Source organism: Equus quagga, chromosome 2 (genome assembly GCF_021613505.1).
Source record: "Equus quagga isolate Etosha38 chromosome 2, UCLA_HA_Equagga_1.0, whole genome shotgun sequence".
Lineage (NCBI taxonomy): Eukaryota > Metazoa > Chordata > Mammalia > Perissodactyla > Equidae > Equus > Equus quagga.
The window spans coordinates 142,294,091-142,317,532 of record NC_060268.1 but is presented as its reverse complement, the minus strand read 5'-3'; the positions used below and the strand labels follow the sequence as shown (position 1 = coordinate 142,317,532).

General features: G+C 37.0%; 1 protein-coding gene across 2 annotated transcripts in view; it reads left to right on the top strand.

The window, feature by feature from the left end:
• The window catches only part of PRKG1 (protein kinase cGMP-dependent 1), a 1,186,718-nt gene that overhangs the window by 1,148,704 nt on the left and 14,572 nt on the right, over positions 1-23,442 (top strand). For both annotated transcript variants that reach the window (XM_046653608.1, XM_046653607.1), the window contains exons 11-14: positions 9,676-9,815; positions 10,742-10,831; positions 18,260-18,401; positions 19,885-20,048. In XM_046653608.1, the coding sequence (XP_046509564.1) occupies positions 9,676-9,815; positions 10,742-10,831; positions 18,260-18,401; positions 19,885-20,048 (536 nt within the window). The remainder of the gene's footprint in view (positions 1-9,675; positions 9,816-10,741; positions 10,832-18,259; positions 18,402-19,884; positions 20,049-23,442) is intronic.

The window sequence follows — 23,442 nt, the reverse complement described above, 5'->3', positions numbered from 1 at the left end:
ATTATCACTTGTGCAAATGGCAGATGGAGTCAAATGAAAAAGCATAGATAAAATAAATTAAACTAAGCTGCTTTTCTCGACGCCTTTGTTTTGAAAATGGTATAGCTATACCTGGCCGTATATATATAACTTAATGGCTATCTCTGAAATAAGAAGTTTTACACATAAAATCTTTACCACATGACAGTGCCATGCCTCTATTCCTCATCTCGGAAAGCTTTCCAGCTCTGACATTTCTGTTAAACTCATGGTTCATCCTTTGTGCTCTCTGTGTCATTTGGGCAAGTGTCATGCAGGCTGTGACAAGTTCCTTATGCTGTCCTCCCTCATGTATCCACCTGGATGCCGTGGTTCACTCTTAAGTTTTAGACGTTGACTAAAAACGAAGACATATCATGTTATTGTGTAGTGCAGAGGGAAAGGGTGAGGAATAAAACTGAGAAAAGAGATTTTAACAACAGGTTGAAAACAAACAGGAGCTTTTCTGTTACGATTTTAGTTAATGTTTGCCGGAAATTTGTAACACTATTACACAGAGAAAAGTAAATCTCATATAACAATTAGCATTTTTGGTTAGGAAATGTTGGGGAATACAATCCATTACTAATTTGTAGAAATAGAAGCTTTCTGTGCTCTTAAAAAATTTTCCTTTCTTTGATGAATGTGGGCAGTCGGTTCTTTCTGAATATGTGGGCACGTTAGTATGTCAGGTCCAAAAACATTATTTGAGTCAGAGCAATGATATTGTTTTTTTCTTTCTCTGCTAAAGTAAAACTTTCTTAAATTCTGACAGATAAATTTTTTCTGTCCTTTCTCTTTCATTCACTTGGTTGGAATAACTAATTTAAAAATAGATTTAATCATGAATTGTAATAGTAAAATACTTTTTACGACTATCCAATTTAATTAGCATTCCCTCATATCTTGGAAGTCATGGTAGAAATGATAATCATTCTTACGTAGCAGTTTTAAATTTTCAAAGTATTTTCACATATGCTATCTGATTTGATCTTTCAATATCAGTGTCTGTAAGATAAGATCATTTTTATTCCCATTTTATAAGTGAGGAAAACGAGGCTCTAGGAGATGACATGAACTTGCATATGACTGCAGTTTGTACATTATTAAAATATTAAAAGGCATTGTCTAACAAATACCTATTATTTGAATACATAAATTTTAAAGAATTTTTTGATAATCATTTACATTTTGCTTAAATTGACCCATGATCCTATCTTTTTTTTGAAATTAGGACTTTTTTGAATTTAGGACTTTAAATAGTAAGTACAGAAGTCATTAAAAAAGATAATTTTTAAAAAATGTTAATAGTTCACAGAAACTAGAGTAAAAATGAAATATAGTTTTGGTTAATTGGGGAACTTTTACTGAAGAGAGAAAGAAAGAGAGAAACACATTTCTGACATTTAGTTCATTAAAATGTAAATTAAAAAATATAACTATCTCACAATCAAAGAGAAGAGCACGCATTTTCTGGCCTTTTCTTCTTTTTAAAATTCTTTAAAAGCTTGGTTGAGGTATAATTTACATACCATAAAATTGCGCAACCATCACCACAATCCAGTTTTAGAACATTTCTATCCCTCTAACAAGAACCCTTCTGCCATTTGCAAATACTCTCAATCCCACCCCCAGCTCTAGGCAACTACTAATTTACTTTCTATCTCTAAAGATTAGCCTTTTCTAGTGCATAATTTTTTTAACTAAAACTTTGTTTTACACTAACTGGCCTTATTTTCTACATGTATAATTGTACAGCTAGTTCAATATGCATCTTCATACCCAGGTGTTTATTGAACAGCAACTTCATGTCTTTTTTTCTTCTTGAATTTTGCCGTCCTTTCTTGGCTGCTTTACACCTGCTTCAGCTTTGTTACTGTGCTCAGCTGCTGCAGAACAGCACTGTTTATGTTGTTTCCTGAACGTGGTGTGAGGCTAGTATCTGATAGGATCCTGAAGAGTTGTCTGGCCAGAGGGGATTATTGGAGAATGATGGAGACAGAACAACCTGGTGCTAATGCATGAAGAGAAAGTCTCATCGTTGGCTTCCTGGTTTACTTGGTTGTTAAAGTTTTATTATGGGCCTTCTGCTTACCTTGGTGAATCTGGTTAAGAACTGTAAGTGGCGCAGAGAGAAGCCCACTCCAGCAGTTAGACACAGTTAATCTAACAGGCTGGGACCCTGGCGCTCAGTGGGTCTAGGGCTTCCATTCTCTGTCCCTCCCTCCCCTCTTCCTGTCTATCTTTCTCTTCTTTCTCTCTTTCTGATAGACTCCTCACCCTCTCTCAGTCTAGGACTTTCTTCCTCTTTTTTTTCTTCCTTTTCCTTTCCTTCCTTTCTTCCATTCTTCCCTCCTTCCTTCTCTCCTTCCTTCTTTTCCTTTTTCTCTTAGAGAACTTTCCTTTTCACTGTGGAACTTCACGAATTCCTACAGTTACCTCAATTTGCATTAAAAGTGGGCTACTTAAATCTTAAAATACAGACCCATTGCAAAATTATTTCTGGATTACATTCAAAGCTATTTCCTCCCAGTTTAAAGAGAAATGATTTTATGCTGTACTACGTAACATGGATGCCTGATTGAAGTTGCATGCTGTTTTGTTTAGAGAAAATCTTTGCTGTTCCCATCTTGCTGTTGTCCAACTATTACAATGACCATGACTGGCTGGATTACCTTATGCCTTGGAGCCTGTTTTAATGCTCTTCTTCTCGGGAAAGCTACTGCTGTTTTTATCCAATACATATTCTTTGAAAATTAGTAACACACAGAATACAACAGATAAGAAATCAATCACCTTCTGGTGTTGAGGTTGAGAGAACAGAGAAAATAAAACCTCCACCTCCCAACAGAACGTGCATGTACTATAAACTCAAGGTCCTACTTCCACCGTGGACCATCCTGTTTCCTTAAACTACCTTTGTGTTACTTAGGCAATTCCCCCTTTTCCTTTGTCCCAAGCTATTGACACATGTTTGTTGGGCTGTTTTCATAAGGTTAACTATAACTAACGTTGTGTAAAAATGCATATTTATCATGACAAATTGCAGATGCATGGAATTTTCCAGCTGGAAGGAGCCCTTAGAGATAATATAGTTTGGCCGATCATTTTCTGAGAGGTGGCCTGAGGCCCAGGGAGGTTGTATGAATAATCATAAGCTTATTAGTGAAAGACCCAGGACCAGAACCCAGGTTTCCTATATAAGCTTTTCTAAGCCCACTTCATCACCTTTGTTCTTTAACATTATCTTATTTAAATGAGGGCATGAAGGGAGATGCCCTTTTCCTGTTGTGCATGGAAATGTAATTTGAACCACATTATTGAGGAATTTTGCATAATAATGAGCCATGTGAATGGACAGTTTAAGCCTTGAATTTAAGAAATCATTTTAATTACAGGAGAGTTCAGAAAGTCATTTTCTTCCAAAAAAAAAAAAAAGAAAGAAAAGAAAAGATACCTACAGTGCAAAATAAACTATGAACTGTGAATGAAAATGTTAACTAGATGAAGAGATAAACAGATTCTAAGGACCAACTCACAGCCAGGGGTACCGAGCCAGTCTTAACCTTGCTGTGATCATAACCCTCCCTCCCAGGAAGAGCAGAGAATGAAGTCCAGCAGGAGAAGAGCCTTTCTAAGGCAAGTACCTATCCCAGATAGAAAGGAAGCTTATATTTAAATACAGCCAGCAAGTATGTCTTCAAAGCTCTTTAAAATGCTGGTGGCATTGCCTCTCATCTTCAGGTCAGTATTATTTGGGCACCAGCTGGAGCACAACAGTTAAGAACTTGTCAGAATCTTTGTCAGAAATTCCCACATGAAGATCCACTTTGCCCAAGCGTACATTCATTCAAATGGCATATGACACTTCACACTGAGTACTGTTTTACTGTAAATGAAATTCTAATTCATTTCTGTTTTTAGAACCAATTCTAATTTCTGACAGAGCACATAACATTGCTTGTAAAAAATAAAAGGAAGATACTGAGTATTTGCATTTGCTTGTTCATTTTCCCTTTCTAGGAAATTTGAGAGTAAAACCAGTGTGGTACAATTATCGGCAACTTTTAGAAGTAGCTTCTCAAACCGTTACTTATTCCCTTGGTAGAACTGAGGTGGATCGGGTTAGGGACAGGCGTGGGTACAAAGAGGCATTCAGCCTGTGGGGGATCATATTTTGAGGAAGTTGCTTTGGCCTAAAGAGACCACTAAACTAAGAAGCACAGAAGAATGAAAGCAGCTAATATTTGCTGAATGTGCATTCTGTTCCAGACATGGTTCTTGATATATAGGTCCTTTTATTTCATCTTCACAGGTAACCTGTGAGGATTATCCTCATATTACAGATGAGGAAACAGGGACAGAGGGAGTTTCGGAAACGTGTCCAAGATGGCAAGCCAAAAAAATGGTTGAGATTTAAACAAAGGTAGTCGAATTTCCGAGCTCACACTCTCAACCAGTGCATTAGCCTCTACACCGAGGGGCATTAGGATAATCTGCACAGGAAGAGAAATCCGCCGAGGGAGCGTGCCTAACCACCTAGGCTGGGAAGGATTCCTGGGCAAGAAGAGGAAGAAAAATATACATTCCTTCCTCTTCTTTTGCCTACCTCCATCCACACTCAACACATTTTGTATCTCTAGCTGACCTGCTACAAGGTAACAATAAAGATCATCATTATCTCAAAAATCAGCACAAGTTTACCTGGTATAATTAATTTGGCAACCAGGAAAAATAAAAAGCAAACTAAATTTCATCTTAAAATTGTTCATGCATTAGTTTTGTTACAACACTTTTCTAGTAAAACATTATAGCTTAGACTCACCAAATATACACTGCTATAACTTACACTAAGAGTTTATATTGAAAAAAAATTATGGCATGTCCTTTAAGGAGATGAATAGGGTGGCTCAGCTCAAACTTGATAGATTGTTATGCTATATACAACTTCTCAAGGTCTTTGCGTTCATGGAATTCTAGTAGAGTGGTTTCCACTGAACTGGAATCCTTTGAGAAAGTCAGACAATAGTAAATAGCTATTAAAATTTAAAAGACACAACTTTTTTTTCATGACCAGAGTCATTATTTTTATGCAGCATAAAAGTGAGATATGCTCACTGTATAAAAATAAAGCAATTCAAAAAACTAAAAAGCAATAATAAACATCTAAAAATCTCCCTAAGGGAAAACCATTGTTAACATATAAGTGAACACATTCCTGATGGTCTCTTCATAAATTTATGTTAGATATAGATATAGATAGATATATACTCACAAACAAACACACTATTTATAGGATCATAAAATGTATGCTGCCTTATAACCCGTATCTTTTTATTTATATATACATTTTGGTTATTTTTCCATAATGTTAATTCATCCTTTTCAAGTCGTCATTTTTACAGTTGCATTGCATGGATGTACAATAATTCATTTTTCCAAGCTCCTATTCATGGACATTTAGATTGTTTCCAAATTTGGCCATTAGAAACAATGTTGAGTTGAACATCCTTGAAGGATCTTTAGTCAGTTGTTGGTTTATCAGGAGATTTCTGATGAACGTGTTAGTTGGGCTTTATTCAACTTTACTAACTTCAGCATCCCAGACTCCCTGTGTTGAGTTCGCTCACACCAGTAGTATTCAGTGCTCCGACTTCCCTATCAGGAGCCGGGGTCGTGTAAGCCTTGTGGCATTCTAGTTTAAAATGGAAATGGAGATTCTGACTAAAGGCTATGCTCTAAGAGTGCAAAGAAGGAAGGTGGTCCCAGACAATAGGACTGCCTCCACTCAAGTACTAAATTGGCAGCTAATAAGGCTGACTCCCAGTAATCTCTGTAGCTTTTACTTACCTCTCATTGGCAGCAGCCATCTGCCACCCACCAGTTGTTATCCCCTCTCCTCACCCCCACTCCTACTCTTGGCCTCTCCTTACAGGATTCAAGCACTAAGGTGCCCCAGATCCCTGATAACAAATGCAAGTCCCCATAAATGCCTCCGAAAATGACAGTGAGGTTTTGGCCGGTCTCCCAAACCACGTCTAGCCTGAGTGAAGCTTAGGTGCAATAATACATCGTTCAGCTTTTCTCACAGAGTCTATGAGTTACCCAATTCTCTTAAACTCTCATTTATAAAGCATCGATCACTGTGCTGTTAATTTGTTTCATATTCAGCTGAAGGGAAGTCACACTTACTGGAAATACCTTGGGCCGAAAAGAACTGAGCGTGAACCCAGTTCTGCCACTTGATACCTCTGTGGCCTAGGGCAAGATATGAACCTTTCTGGTAATCCTCAGTTTGCTAATCTGAAAAATGGGATGATAGTATTATCTCAAAGTGTTGCTCAGAAGATTAAATAAGAAAACTCGTTTACTCCATACCTCTCCTAATGCCTCATAAGAGCTTTATTAACATTAACTCTTGTTGTTATTGATGATGAAGTCTTTATAAAACCCAAAGCAAACAAAACCTTCCTTCTGCTATTAAGAGTTGGTGTTGGGACTCAATGAAATAATATCTCTGGATGTGCCCAGCACTCAGGTGTTTAATAAAAGTCACTTTCTGTTTCGCTCTGACATCCCCCTGATGGCTTCAGTTATTTCCCTGCATAGAGTCTCCCTAATATAAAGTTCAAAACTATTAAAGAAATAGAAAAGTAGGTAATTTTTTCTTTTTTTTACCTAATATCCTGGCTACATTAAATTACATAAAACATCAAAGTGTAGGTATAACACTGGTGAGCTGCTTATAACAAAAATGGAAAATCCACTTGGAGTCATAGAATTTATTAATTGGAAGGGAACTAAAGAGTTGTGTAGTCTAGGAAAATGGGGTCTAAAGAGATGGGCATAGTCTCAAGAGCTAATTGACCCCAAGACCTAGTTGGCAGCCAGGTAGACATTTTCCTAGAGATGATTTTATTAATCTAGTAGGCTCTATGATTGGGAATAGCTCCTCTTAGTCATTCAAGGGGAAAGCAAGGTTAAAAAAAATTTTTGTAAAAATAAAAACTAAAAATTCGGGCTGAATCACATAGATATTGGGCCATATATATTTCCTGTGCAGCCTTAGCACGCTGAAATCTTTTCTTCTTTTTCATGCAAAATTAAGGGCACTTTTGAAAAAAAGAAAAAGACCAAGTACTACATGCTTGTCATTGTAGTTTCCCTTGTTTTTCTCCTGTTAAGCTCAGAGATACACAGTGTGGAGCTGAGATGCCAGCTCTATTGTGGCTTTGCCAGTGACAAATTGCTTTGGTTTGTTTCATTCTTTCTTTGATTCAGTCAACAAATACTTAATGAGCATTTACTCTATGTCAGGCACAGTGAACAAAACATCCCGAATCTCGGGTTGCATACAGACTAGTGAGAGGAGACAAATACTAAACAAGTAATCAAGAAAATATTTACTGTATTAGCTTGTGATCAGAGCTATAGAAAACACTAAAAAAGGGCAAGGAGAAGTGGGCGGTTACTCTTTTATGTAGACTGGTGTGAGGAGAGACTCTGATTAGGAAACATTTGAGCAGAGAACTTAGGGAACTGAGAGGATGAGTCTTGAGGTTATCTGTGGGAGAATATTCAGGCAGGAGAATAGCATGTGCAAATGGCCTGAGGCAAGAGCTTGCTTGGCATGCTCAAGGAACAGAAGATGGTCAGTGTGACCAGAGCAGAGTGAGTAAGGGGGGAGTAAGGCTTACAGGTAGCAGGGGTCCAGATGGTATAAGATCCTGTAGGCTTTTGTGAGAGCTTTGTCTTTACCATGAGTGAGAAGGGAAGCCACTGGAGTGTACTGAGTAGAGGAGTGACATGACCTGGCTTTGTTTTAAAGACAGCATTTACTCTACCCTGTGTGGTAGAGACTGCTGGGTAGGCAAGGTACAAGCAGAGAGACATCAATGAATGCCCATTTGGTGGCACTTTCTCATTTAAGGTGACAACGACTCTGTACAGTAGCTGGTGTGATCCTCAGCAAGAACAGGGGCTCAGAGAAGTTGAACCACTGGCCCAAGAAACTGAGAGAGAAAAATGAAGTCAGGATTCAAGTTCAGACCTGTGACCATAAAGGCAGAGTTCTTTCCTTCTACCCTATGCACAAATAGAAATGTGTGTCATCATCACTAAAGAGAATCATTTTTACGTTAGGAGTGTGAACGACACAAGAGTCTTGAGTCATTTAACTAAGTAAGACTCTAAAGAGGGAGTATGATTTTATTTCTCGCTGAATTTGAGTGCTCTGACACAGCTTATTTGTCATGCCATTTTTCCTATCTGTCCAGATTTCTTTTAGAAGTGGGTTTTCACATTTTGTGTTTTATTATGAACTACAACTAAATTCATTTGGATCACACTAATCTATCATCTTAAAGAGTTTCACAGATGGAGTAGAGTGCCTTTGGCTGTTTAAGGCATTTTCAAATCTCCATTTTTCCCTCTAACCTGTCATACAGATTCATAGATGCTAACAGCAAGCCGAGGCCCATTTATTTGTAGTGTCCTTGTGTTCTCATCTAAGGAACTAGCCGCATTAATGTCCTCTCAGATTGAATTCAGTCTGTACATGTGTGCATGAACAAGACACCGAGGAACTTTGCTATCCCTACAAATGAATCCGTAAACAATTCACAACTAAAGAGGATGGGGATACTCCAGCTGAAAAACAGAAACAGCTTATTGTGTTATTTCCCCAAGGTTTTCATTAGTTCCAAATGATGTGGGCTGTTTGGTATTATCTTGAGAATTTCTGTTGCTCAAGAGCACTAGATGATAACTCTTTTATAGTGCTATTAAGTGATTAGCTCTATGATTTCTCTTTGTTTTCCTTACAAGTCACCTTGTTGAAATTTCTGGCAAAACAGTGAACACAGAGCAGCAGTCTGTCTGAGGAATGGCATTTGGAGGACTCAGTCCCCTTCAGAGCCACTGGGAGCTATATGGGGCTGTGACAGAGGCATGGGAGCATTGGGGACATCAAGACTCAGCTTAAGTCTCCCCAGTTTAGTAGGACTAAAGAGTAACGTTTGAGGTCAGACAAGATTAAAGTCATCACCAATGTTTGAGAAGAAAAAAATAGTTTTCAAAATCTCATTAAAAGAATCTTGTTACAATTTTCTTCTTTTTTTTTAACTAGAGGGAAGGGAAAGACTGGGATGTAAAAAGAGAAGTCACAGTACAGACGTCTGCACTCTCAGCAGAGACAAGGATGCGCTACTAAATTTTATGACTTCAGAAATGTTTGTTGACTAGGACTAAGCAGGAAGCGCATCAAGGCCCAGATGATCTTATCTTTGCCACACTGACTTGAAGTAAAATTAGAGAAGAAATCAGTTTTTATGTCTACTTTTTTGATTGAAGGAGAAAAACTATAAAGTATACTTAAACACACTATGTGAAATGAAATGATACAGTGAACATCAAATATAATCCCAGTGGGCACAAAACTAATTAGGAATCTAGTTAGTTAACATTCATCTGACCAGCAGAATGAGACTGGACAGTAGTTGTGAGTCCTGGATTTTAAACCCAGCTCCAACAAGGATTTACTGTGGGACGAAGGTGGTGTTTGGGGTATCATTTAAGTGCTCCATGTGCCTGTTAATTGGGGGATAAGAATGCTCTGTGTGGGTTTTGTTTCACTTAATTCCTTCTGTCTTTCGTAAGGTCCAGTTGAAAAGTGAAGAATCCAAAACCTTTGCCATGAAGATTCTCAAGAAATACCACATTGTGAATACAAGACAGCAGGAGCACATCCGCTCGGAGAAGCAGATCATGCAGGGGGCCCATTCCGACTTCATAGTGAGGTAAGGACCCTGCCCCGGGGCAGAAGGCTCCAGCTCCAAGCAGAATATCAACCACAAAACCCTCTGCCACTTGCACTCACCATTACACATTTCATTCACACAAAAAAATGCATTTTTTTAATCTGATTTTTTAAAGTTCTGTTTGACTGAAAAAAAATTTTTTTAAATGAAGTTTTGATTCTATCCTTTTTTTAAAGAATCAGATTCTGTGAAAAGAACTGGTTTTTCCCAAAGGCAATGTCAGAGTTTCTAACATTCCATTTTTATCCTCTCTGTCACTCCAAAACTGTACATAGACCTCTGATGCTTGAAAGACAAAATATCAAAAGTCATACTATTTTACCTTTAATTATTTGAAGACTTTTTGAAGATTTAAAAAAATGAAATGACTATTCCATCTCAGTATTTTGAGAGCACTAATAAGAGGATAATGGAAAGTTTTAATATGCAGAAGAAGCTTTTCTAGCTAATTTTCCAGTGGCACTTGCTGAAAACAGGGTGTAACATGAACTTAAGTGAGCAATGCGTGAATGTCATACATGTCTATATTTGTAAAGTGTAACCTACCTACCTCTCAGGCATATCCACACTCACTGCATGTTCATGACCACTAAATATTGCTCAAGCATCCACGCTTGAAACATCAGCCACATTGGAATTGAGGAATTCCCCAAAGCCCTGTTGGTCTATAATCATCGCATTAATCCATTCCAGAGGAAAGACTAGCCCCCTACGATGTGCAAGTCTTAGTCACGATCCATTGCTTCCTTTTCCCTATTTGCAAACTTAGATTTCTCTCATTCTTTTAATAAAGTTTCAATCTTGGCAAATCAAGAATATGACTGTAATCTGGGCACTCAAAACATTTACATGGCTTTAAAAGACAATGATATTTAAGCCTTTGTTTTCTTGTTTGCAATTCACAGACTATACAGAACGTTTAAGGACAGCAAATATTTGTATATGTTGATGGAAGTTTGCCTGGGTGGAGAGCTCTGGACCATTCTCAGGGATAGGTAGGAGTTTAAAGAAATTTCTATCATGTCTTTAAAAATATAATTGACTATGATGATCTATTAGAAGCGTCGATTAAGTCTAAAAATCATACTTAAAGATTTTACTTATGCTTATATTTCAAAATGTAGCATAAATATGGGGCATAACCCACGAGTAGACACATATGATTTACTGTAAACATGAAACTCACTCTGTTGCAGATTTGTAAGTAATGATATAGGTTTAGTCTACCATGAAAACAGTACCGAGCAAGGTATATCTACAGGCCTTAGTTTAACTTGAATGTCAGAATCAGACAGCTATGTACCTAGAATTAAATTCATTGCTGTAAGATGAAGAGAATTATAGTTATTTGATAGTTGAATTCTGGATTAACTATCAGTTTAATTGCTCCGTTCATTCTCCATTTGGCCAGTCTGCCTTTCCTAACACTGAGAATTTTTCCAAAGTAACTTTTTTCTCTACCTTTACATTGCTGTTTGGTTTCAAAATTAACGAAAGTTTCCAGCCTTTCAGCCCTTAGCTGGTCTTAGGAGAAAAATGAGTCTACTTATAAGCAGTATTTCATGTAAACAATCTAATTTAGATTTATTTATTTTTGTTCTTTCAGGGAAAGTAAATTTGGTCTAGTTAGTGCTTATTTGTTTTTTAGCTGTGCAAAATTAATTTCCCATCTCCTATTTATGTGACAGCAAACTATCTTTCAAAAAAATTTATTCTATAAAATGTCTGGGAAGATCACTACCAACCCTAAATGTTTAATTTTAAAAAATGACTGTAATTTTCTTTCCCTGTGAATGATCTTTTGATAATTTCCTATAAACGATCCAATAGCATTCAAGTCATCCTTGTTCCTTTGAACACTCATCTTTAGACATTTCTTTTTTTCTTATTTGTTACAGTCTCACCCCTCAGACTCTCCTTGATTGAATAATATCTTTCTGAAACTCAGCTGTAGACAGCCCTGATGTTCCCAGAAAGCCAAGTTATGTTTTCGCAATTTGTTACTTTGTAGATATTCCAGAAGAGAACAAGTGGTTCTTTTTAAGCTTTTGATTTAAAGTCTCATTCCCAACTGTCTTCTTACGGAACCTTCAGATATCTGTATCCATTGCCCTTTCAAGTCTTTTATTCCCATTGCCTTACATGTAGATGTCAAACAGATTTCTTTTTGTCTTATTGTGTCCTATTACATTAATGTTTTGTTTTATTATATTATTTATTATATTATTGTTGGTTAATATTTGAGTACAGATTGTATGCCAGGCCTTGTGATAGAGGCTAGGCATACAATAAGAAATGGAACAGATGTGGTCCCACTCCCATAACTTGCAGGCTATTGCACAAAGTTAATATTCTGATTTGAGTTAATGTCTGGTTTATCCTAAAGTGATTCCACTATATTATTTTCGACCTGACCTTTCAGTCCACTGATTTATTTGAAATCCCTTTCTACTTTGTTCTAATTAGGATAGAAGATTCATAGGTGGAAGTAAACATTAAAGCAATAATAAGCTACCTAAGGAGAGGAACAGCTATTTTAAACTTCTATTAACTTCTTTAACCAGATAATAATAATAAAAATAAATAAAAATCATGATGATGATGAAAGTCATCCTTAATTCCACTCATGAGGAATCCAGCATGCATAGGCATCAATTTTCCACTTAAGTTTTGAAAGAAAATGCAATTTCCTATTTCTCCCTATTTAACATGATTTTTGCATTTTTTTGGTACATAAATATCAGCCAGAGCTTCTGAGTGAGATATATTTTGACTTGTCAGGACAGTGAAGGGTTGCTGTTAGGCAGTAGCTTACCTTGGAAGGAGTTGATGGAGCAAAGATATCAATGGATAGTTCTTTCTCTTTAATGTCTGGTTTATCCTTACATGATTCTACTGTATTATTTTTGACCTGACCTTTCAATCCATTGATTTATTTGAAATCTCTTTCTACTTTATTCTAATTAGAATAGAAGATTTATAGGTGAAAGTAAACATTACTTCCACCAGTTTGCTTTTTGTTAGATTGAAGTATAATTGATATACAATATTATATTAGTTTTAGGTGTCCAACATAGTGATTCGATATTTTTACACATTACGAAATGATCGTCACATTGTCTAGTTACCATCTGTCACCATACCATGTTATTACAATATAATTGACTATATTCCATATGCTGTACCTTACATCCCATAACTCATTTATCTTATAACTAGAAGTTTTTACCTCTTGATCCCCTTCACCTATTTTGCCCACCCCTTACCCTACTCCCCTCTGGCAACCACCAGTTTCTTCTCTGAATCTATGAGTCTGTTTCTGTTTTCTGTTTGTTTGTTTTATTCTTTAGATTTCACATATAAGTGAAATCATACAGTATTTCTCTTTCTCTGACTTCTTTCATTTAACCACCAAACTGCTTTTTGATCCTTTCTCCTTTTTTGTCATCCTTGGGTTTGAGCTACACAGTTCTTGAGTCCCCCAATGCACTTAACACTCCATGAAGAGGCTTCACCTAGGGAAATAGCAGCTACGTGATCCTTCCTAAAGTTTCAGAGGGGCTGAAGCCTCTAGGTTAAAAGCAACGGAACTATCAATATATAAAATCACCTCAGAATCATTGTCCTCTGCCAACTTTCTTTCCTATATATGCATGTAGCCTTACTGTTTCTATTTCGAGAGGTTTTTTTTTTTCCTACCCAAGAAATTGCTGGGGGGAAAGTACCGTTTTGGATATCCAGGCTCCCATTAATATTGTCACTGACTAGCTTTCTCACTCTTTGTTTAAACTGGGGCTAAAAATCCTAAAGGTTAATTGTCAGAAAGAAACAAAAAATGCCAAGATAAAAAAGAAAGTAATTGTGCTGTTAGTCACAGTATATGAAAATACCCACAGTCGGAAAAAACCATACTGCTCAATTTCTTCAGTTTTCCTCTTGTGTCCCAGGAAAGAAGCAGTAAGGGAGAAGCTAGTTTGAAAGCATAAAGGAAATGTATTCGGGTTGATTTGAAGAAAGACAGTGTGACCTTATTCTTTACTGACATGGTGATACCTCTGAGCTTCAGGGATTTGGCCCAGGAAGTCTGTCTTTCCCTTACCTGCACCTGAGAGGAGCACTTCCTGCCTCTCTCTTTCTTCCCATCAGCACAGAAAAGGAACACAGAACAGCTCTTTATTGTCAAGAAGAATTAAAATGATACCTGTATAAAAACAGAATTTGAAGACTATTAAATATTTTCTTATCTTTGAGAGATGAACTATAGCACTGAAATGTTAATTGTTGCAATTATTTCCTTGGTTTATACTTTATTAGCTATCATGTTTTATCTTCTAGTTTGTGACTTTTTGTTTTCCACAAATTCTGTTCCATTATTTGGAATAGGTTAGTACAAACTATATTTTATACACTTTTTCTCCATAACGCTTAAAGAATTGGCAACTGCTGCAACTTTCTTAAAAATATAAGTGGCTAATATGATAAAAATATAATATATACATAAGTATTTATATTAGTATATATTATAATACATAACATTAGCATTTATGTATTATATATTATTAGGATTTAATACATATTCTAGTCTAATGAAATTTAACATTTTAACTATTACTTGATTTGGATTTTTTAATGTGTATGTTAATTTTTCCTATTGAATATCTTAAATAATTACCTCAGAAACCATAATTTTCAAATCACACACATCTCACTTCTGGTCACGTGTCTTCCTGGAAGTGTTTTATAAGCCAGCGAGTGACTTTCTATGTCCATTCTTCTTGTTTCTAGCTATTTTGTAGAGGGTACTTATTTAAATTCCATCTTAGATGACCTAGTAGATGGTACAAATTGAAAGCATTTCAAGGAAATGAGTCTTTGTTCATAATAATTTAACCCGCCTAACTCTGCAATTGGCAATAAACCAGCACAGGTTGCAGCATGCGTCAGGTTTATACGCTCACTAATGATTGCTGTTACTAGTTAACGCAAAGAGGGATCCTATCTTTCTGTGAAGGATGCTTTGTCTTTGTTACCTTCTGCCATTTCACAACTCAGTTTATGAAAGTTGATTAAACACTGGTTAAATTTTAATTTGAGTCTATCAATAAGTATACATAACTCTCTAATTCTCTCAATCAGATTGTTGTCTACTACCATCTAGCTAAAACAACTACCCATTCCCAAAAAAGAGCATAAAGTCCTATCCCTTACTTGCTTTAATTGAAATGACAAAACTGTCAAGGCATAATTTGTTATTTTGAAGAATTATATAGGGCAGTGATTTATTTCTTTAAGCAACTTTCCAACTGTTGATAAAACAAGCTTTCATTTTTGTTTTAGATCAAATTTGTACTGTCATTTCCAATTCTAATAGTAATTTTTCATTTTGAGTCACCCTAATGCTACGCTTTGTGACTGCTTTCTAAAAGTGTATTTTAAAATCCACAAATTACCTACATCAAATGTTTAGTGATGAAACTGTGTTGCTGGTAAACATTTTGTGTTCATATATTGTGCTGATTTGTCACATAACATGGAAACAGATTTGAGACAAGGTTTTCATTTAATTTTTCAAATCGGTTACAAATATATTCATATATGGGAGATTCTAATATAGATCTGTTAAAGGAATGGAAATCAGCTTTCTAGAACCCTCCATAGTCTGAAATGGCTCAGGACCAGAGAAACATTGAAACAAATAAACAGAGCTGTCAGGAACTGAAGACCAAAAGATGTATGCTTTGTGGGCAGTTCACTTCATGATAAAAAAAAAAAATGAGTTTTGGTTAGCAGGCAATAAAATGGTAATTTTTGCCCATACATTTGTGAGAAGCATGGAGAAAGTGAGAAGAACAGAGATTAGCAGAAAACACTTCAGAGCTGACTCACAGCAGCCAGCCTTGGCACTGAGAAGCAGCAAATACTTCAATAACACTGATGGTGTCACAGACTCCCCACTCCCATCCCCAAAAGACTTGAGACCTGTCCTCTGTCAGTCAGTTTTGCTAGATGAAGACACAGTGGCTAAAGAAGAGTGTTTGGTGCTCAGTTATAATGGCTACTACTTACTGAGTACCAGTTGTGTGCCAGGCACTTATTCTAAATGCATGTATCAGTTCTTTGTATCCTCACAACAACCCAATGAGATAGTTTCTATTATTAGCCTCATTTTGCAGTGACAACACTGAGACCCAGAGAAGTATGGTTAGTTGCTCAAGATTAAACAGTAAGTGAGCCCAGATTTGAGCCCAGGATTCTTGCTCCAGAGTCCACACTCCTAACCTAGAGCCTCCTCTAATGAATTTGAGTTTATTTTAGGATTTTTTTCATCTTCCTGCTAATGATCAGCTTTTTCAGAATATAATTATGAACACCACTCAGCAGAAATTTCATGAGAGATTGATCTCTCATAGAAGTGTCTAACCTCCTTGCAACAGTCACAATGTATTTGTCCGTTTAGTTCCGTTAACAACTGACTATTAGGGGAAACAGAGATACGTTGCCCAGAGTCACAACTGCAGAAATAATCTCTTCTTCTAACAGTAATCAAGAATTTGTAGGCTTTCAAAAAGGTCCGCCCAAATCACAATTAGACAGTCCTGATACGAGGAAGTAATCAATTTTCTTATTAAAACAAGACATGTAATGTGAAATAAAACAAGGCTCTATTCCATAAAGTATTTTGTTTTGTTTTGTTGGGCTTTGTAATGCTCTCCACTCAGGAAGGATCAAAGTCATATATAGCACTCAGTGTAGTGAAATCTGTGTGTTAATTATCTATACACTGTTGCTTACTATTTAAGACAATCTCTCCAATTGAAAGAAATATACTGTTCTTGATAGACAAACATAATTAAAGGCAGAGAAGAAAGGATCTTTAAGATACTACTCTAATCCCTTTCCCAATACACGAGATTATATAGACTTAGCTGTGCAAAGATAGCTCCAAGTCAGAAGAGCATTGCAGCATAAGGTCTATCAGACATTTCCCAATATAGAGGTAATTCTCAGAAAATCTTTCTTGTCCTTGTAAATTCACAATTGTTCCATTCAGATATTGTTGAAGAGACATACTAGAATCCTAGTAATTACAGTTAAGATTCTAGTATCTAGAGGAGTAGGTCTCATCATGCCTTGAATTGTATTTCAAAAGAAAGATTTCTTTGGGGAAGAGCTAATTATTTCAGTGACAACTCAGGGGGCATTAGTAGTTGAAATGAAGACTACACCTTTCTAGAAGACACTGTATATTTCTGAAAAGGTGGCTGCTTTAGCCTTGGATGCTCTGATTAATTTTGTAAGATAGCAGCCATATTCCATTTGCTGGTTTGTTAGACTTTTTGCAAAAGAAGCAAGAGTCATCAAAATGTAAACTATCACTAGCAAGTCTCATGAAAGCAGGTTGCGAGGGGACCCTTTGTTGTCAACCACCTAAAACTGCCTAGGTGCTTTCTCTCATGCTGTGTCTTAGCTGCCTCAAAAGCCTACGTTCACATGAGCGTTCTTGAATTATCGTGAAATGATTAAACTGTGTTTACTACTTGGGAAAGAGGAAATAAATGTTGTTTATCTTTTAAAGGAATTCCATTAAAAAAATCAATTAAAGTGTAAAGGTTCTGCCCTAGAACCAAGGAGTTAACCTTAGATGCCAAGGTTTTCTTTTACTGTTATTTCATTAAATAAATACACACACGCACACACGTGGATAGAGAGAGCTTTCTTGCTTAAAATCATAAGCAAGTTTACTAGTAAACATTCCTGTCCAATTACCTTTTTCCTTCTAATTATCTTTTAGCTCCACCTTTTCTTTCTAATGAGAAGGTTGAACTATAGGAAACACGTTTTGTTTGTCTTGCTGACGGAAGTTTCAAAGAGAAGAACACTTAGCTTATGGTATGATTGTATCAGCAGCATCACAGCTCATTTCCAAAGTGGTTCTTTGAAAACATTAACTTTTATTTGCATTCTCATGTCTATATTATTTAGAAAGATTCAAAAACAAGCCCACTAAGAATAAATGTGACTAAACTCATAAATTCTCCTTTAAAAAACACCCTTGGTAGACAAGCTGTAAAATAGCATTTGTCTCTCTCCTGCCCACTGCTGGAGCTGTGCCTTTTCAGATTGTAGTGGACCATTGGGAGGAATTCACCAAGTACACGAAATGTGGTATTTGGTTGAACTCTCTTCACGGTTTTCAGGAAGTTAGACTTCACTATCCCATTCATAAAGGCAAAGAATTCCTTGACTTAATCTTGAAATGCTTTTGGAAATGCAATGCAATGACAATCACATGACGTTTGGCCAGTAGGACATTCATCTCTGAGGTCAATATAGTAACACAGGAATATAGTGAAATGAGAAATAAAACCTTATTAGAGAAACTAATTTCTTGTATACTTTTCATTCCATTTTCTGTATCGCAGAGGTTCATTTGAAGATTCTACAACCAGATTTTACACGGCATGTGTGGTAGAAGCGTTTGCCTATCTGCATTCCAAAGGAATCATTTACAGGGACCTCAAGCCAGAAAATCTCATCCTAGATCACCGAGGTTACACCAAACTGGTCAGTGTGTTTCACACTTGGTGTCTGCCCTGCAGTTTTAAAATATTGGTTTATATGTTCATTTGTTAACACTGAAATCTCAGTTCTTATTTTTAGATTTTATGACTTTTCTTAAAAGTGGGTTTTAGCGTCACTATTTTCAATGAACTATTCTTTCCAGTTATGAGAAATTATATTGGCTAGTTTTGAATTAACATCCTGACTAAATATGCTGAAGTGGGCTCGTGCTAGATGGCAGGTGTTCATAGACCTAGAAGAGCTTCATAGAAATCCTTCTTCTGTCTGGCTTCCTGTCATCCAAAGGGAATAGGTATTTATATTACATAAAACCATGAATCATTTTACTATTTTAGATTTAAGGATAATGCTAATGGGAAAAAATGAGGTTTGCAGGCAATATTATCCAAGCCATGTTAATAATATTAAAATTGGTCAAGAGCTCTAAAGATTTACTTTTGAAAGGAAGTTCTCTCTTTTTCTTTTTTTGAGGAAGATTAACCCTGAGCTAACTACTGCCAGTCCTCCTCCTTTTGCTGAGGAAGCCTGGCCCTGAGCTAACATCCATGCCCATCTTCCTCTACTTTTTCTATATGTTGGACGCCCATGACAGCATGGTGTGCCAAGCGGTGCCATGTCCGCACCCAGGATCCGAACCGGTGAACCCAGGGCCGCCGAGAAGTGGAACGTGCAAACTTAACTGCTGTGCCACCGGGCCAGCCCCAAAGTTCTCTTATTGTTAATTGCACAGCTTTTGTGGGCTTTGGATCTATCGGTGCCTGATTCTATATTTTACACTTTTGGAATTTTTATTCAGTATATGGTTTTCAAAGAAATCAAATTAATGGCACTTAATTATTTGTACTCTCAATCAAATTGTTTTAGAAAAAAATTAAATTTCCTGCATTTGAGGCTGCTCCTCAAAGGTTTCTAGAAAAATAAAGGATATATTGCCATTTTATTTCTGTTTCTCTTTACCAAGGGCAGAGTCATTGGCCCAATAACTTTATTACTCAGCTCTTTTGACAGTAAAGTGTCTTCTCAATTAATACTAAATGAATTGTCAACTTCATTAAATCCAACAGGAATCATGTATATGCTGGAAAATATGTCAAGTAGGTCCAACTGGTCTTGTAAAAATTTTGAGTAAAGGAGAAATTATTTGTTTATGCCCCAATCTCTGTTGGCATAAAACGAGGAAAAATGGAAAGTATTTCCAGAAAGAAAGATTTTCCTATATTTTTAATGATGTGAATTTTATCCTATACTCAGGTTTCAATTTTTCCCATTGACACTGAGTTTGATCAGGGAGGCCTTGTTTGTTTGAAATATAAACGACTCTTTTTAGAAGACAGAACTATAATAACCTGCAGCTGTTTTTATTTTATTTTATTATTATTATCATCAATACACTTCAGCAAAGTAACTTCTTGCTTTTAAACTTAATTATAAGTGGCTTGAATATTTTGTTTTTCTCTTTTGTAAGGTTGATTTTGGCTTTGCAAAGAAAATAGGATTTGGAAAGAAAACATGGACTTTTTGTGGGACTCCAGAGTATGTAGCCCCAGAGATCATCCTGAACAAAGGCCATGACATTTCAGCCGACTATTGGTCACTGGGAATCCTAATGTATGAACTTCTGACTGGCAGGTATGGACATTGATAGAGAACTGCCGGTAAAAATAGACCAGCAAACAGCCACACACTCCTGCCTTTGTCACTCTGATTAGACCATCTTAAACTCATTTCACCATACCTTGTGAATTAACTTCAATTAGTTATGCAAATGGCCAAGGATTCATAAAGCAAAGTCTAAAATGAGTCAGATGAGGGCAACAAACCCAATATCAACTTTGGTCTCGTTGCTAATTCTTTATACATATGAGACTGTGGAATGATCCAGTCTCTTTCTATGAGATCTTTGAGCCTACTCATTTAGCCAGCAATGAAGTAAGGGAGATGATAGTCATATAAAAATATCTAGAGTCAGCTATTCATATAAATAAGAGAGTCTGTTGGCAATTATTATATCTAAATGAAATGTAAATGCTTTGCAGGTCTTTTGTGTAGTAATATTATAGGTATCAACAACGTAAAAAGGTACTATGTATACTGCCAGGTATAAGACTGACTGTAAGCTCTTCAAGGAAAAGAACAAATATACTACCATGCCATGCACTAAGAACAATGAGTAACAGGGTCAATATGAACTAAAGAGTTCAGAGGAGGGCTGGGCTTGTCCAGGGAGGCTTTTGAAGAAGGTGAGACTGCAGCTGGGCCTTAAAGGAATAGGACTTAGACATAGAGAGCAAGGAAAAGGGTATTCTAGGCAGAGACATGGCTTAACTAGAGGGGCAGTAGTGGGCGAAGATATGGAGAAGGTTCATCTAAAAAATAATGAGAGATCAATGATCTATCTTTTGAGAATCATGATTGCCACACTTGAGTGTTTGGACTTCATCCAGAAAAGGAATCATTGAGTATTTTCTGACAAAGGAGTGACATGTGTCGTAGAATTTAAGGAAAAACAAGCTGTCAGTAATGTGTAGGGCAAATTGGAAGAGTGATGAGAAGGCTAATTTGAAGATCATTCCACTAATTCAGATCTAGGAAGATGAGAGCTTAGAATAGGGTAGGGGCAGTAGAAAGAAAGTACTAAGCCTGAGGCAGGATGTGAAAGAATTACTTAAGAGAAGTTAGCAGCTGCAATGAAAATGAGAAGACAACTTGGGATGTTGGCATCAGGGTTCTTTGTGAGGATTCAGTGAATATATGAAGCACTCCAAAATGCTAACAGCTACTACTTACCACTACCATTGCCAGGAATAGTTATGCTGTCGTTTGTATTTTATTTGTGGATATTTTACATTATTACTCTAGAAACTTCTATGTTTACTTCAAATAAATTATCTGCGAACTAACTCAATATTCTCCTTCTGAATGGAGGTAAATTGTTTTAAATATATGACAAATTAAGTAGATATATAAGAATATGAAAGATATGGACATAGTGAAGGTTGAATTTAACGTATATGCATGTGTATGGATGGATGGATAGTTAGATAGATAACCTTTCTGGTGTTCCCAGAATTACTAGAAAAACCAATCATACAATGAATAGAAGAAAACTTAATATTAACTATTAACTGGAGAATTAAAATACTAAACATTGGTAACTAGACTAAAATGTTAACCATGGCAGTTTCTATTTCTCCTTATGCATTTAAAACTTTTTCTGCAATCATTATTTATTCCTTGAGTAATAAGGAAAAAAATTAAAACCTTATCCTTGAAAATTGGCATATATTAAACTGTAAAGAAATTCTTAGTAACAGAAAATCCTTAATCCTTTAAAATAGAAATTTCATAGGCTACAATATCTGACTGTAATATAGTGAAACTAGAAATTAATAAAAGATTTAAAAGAAAAAGCCTAACCACTTGAAAATTTAAAAAACAAAATTAAAAAAAAATAATCCTAGGGTCATAGAAGTTATGGAATAGCCGAACAGTAATAAAAATAAAGCAATATAAATCACAATTTGTATGGTATGGACAAAGCTGAACTCCATTTACTACCACAAATACTTACATCATAAAAAATACTTATTATGATTAAAAGTAAATGAGCTTAAGGGGTTGCAGTTAAAGATGGTGAATAAGAGAATCCTGAACTCACCTCCTCCCACAAACACATCAAATCTACAGCCACATATGGAACAACTTCCTCTGAAACAAACCTCAAAACTAGCTAAGTAACTCCTACTCATCAGGCCAATGAGAGAAGGCCCACATCTGAGCAGATAGGGGAGGCTGGGACACAATCTCACCATAAATCCCACCCCTAGTGCAGCAACCCACATCTGAAGGGAACTGAAAACCCAGAGCTTCTCCCTGAGGAGTGAAGGGTTCGAACCCCACATTGGGCAGCCCCCAACTTTTAAGGCCTGCACCTGAGAGACAAGCCTCCTAAACACCTAGCTTTGAAAACCAACAGGGCTCACATTCCCAAGACCCACAAGCTGTAGTGATTGGAGAAACAGCTCTTAAAGGGCGCATGTGCTCAGACTCACCCACCCCAGGGCCCAGCATGGAAGTGGCTGATCCAGGGGCAACCAGGCTTTGTGTGGGAGGAGGGGCTCATTTGCTTGTCTTAAAGCATCAGCCTGAAGGGCAGCCAACAGATCTGACACATATTTTGGAGCCTTCTGGAGTGCCACCTTTGTGCTCTCCTTCCATCTTACTCCAGCCAGCAGACATAGTTTTTTTTTTTAACTCTAGAGTTGTTTTCCTTTCTATTTTTTTTCTTTTTCTTGCCTGGCGGGCACCATCTGTATGCTCTCCCTCTGCCTCGCACCAGAGTGCCGGTATCTCTTGGAGGAGAGCTTTTACATGTGTCTGGTGTCCCAGTTTTTGTGGCTGCTACCAGAGAACACATCTATATCACCTGGTGCTGTTGGCCAGTGGGGCTTATACTGGTGGATCCCACAGGACTGTAACCAACAGAGGAAGAGTTCTTAAATGGCTACCACTTCCACAAAACAGCAAAAGGGAAAAGACCCAGTAGCTCGGTCTTTCTGTGAAAGAGGCCTGTTAGGTTATCATCATAGCAGCAACCCAACGGGCAGGCTTCTAATTAAACACACATCTAAGGACTGACTGTAATCCTTCCAGAGACCTCAGAGTGTGGGCGCAGTCTTTGCTCTTCCTCTGCCATGCTCTAGTGTAGCAGTATCTCCCAGAGGGGAGCATTATATGCATCTGGTGCAGCTGCTGCCAAGGAGATATTCCTTGATCATCTGTCTCTGGTGGCTTTGGGGGCTTGTGTTGTTAGGTCCCATGGGACTGTAACAGTTGAAGAGATAGTTCTTAGCAGGCTACCACTCCCAGGGCACTGCACAGACAGCAGACGGAAACACACTGCAGTCTTTCTATGAAAGAAGCCTATTTGCTTGTCCTGGAGCTTCGGCCTGAGGGGCAGGCTTCAGGTTTGGCACACATCTAGGGGCCTACAGGCATGCTCTCAGGGAGTGTAGGCCAGTGC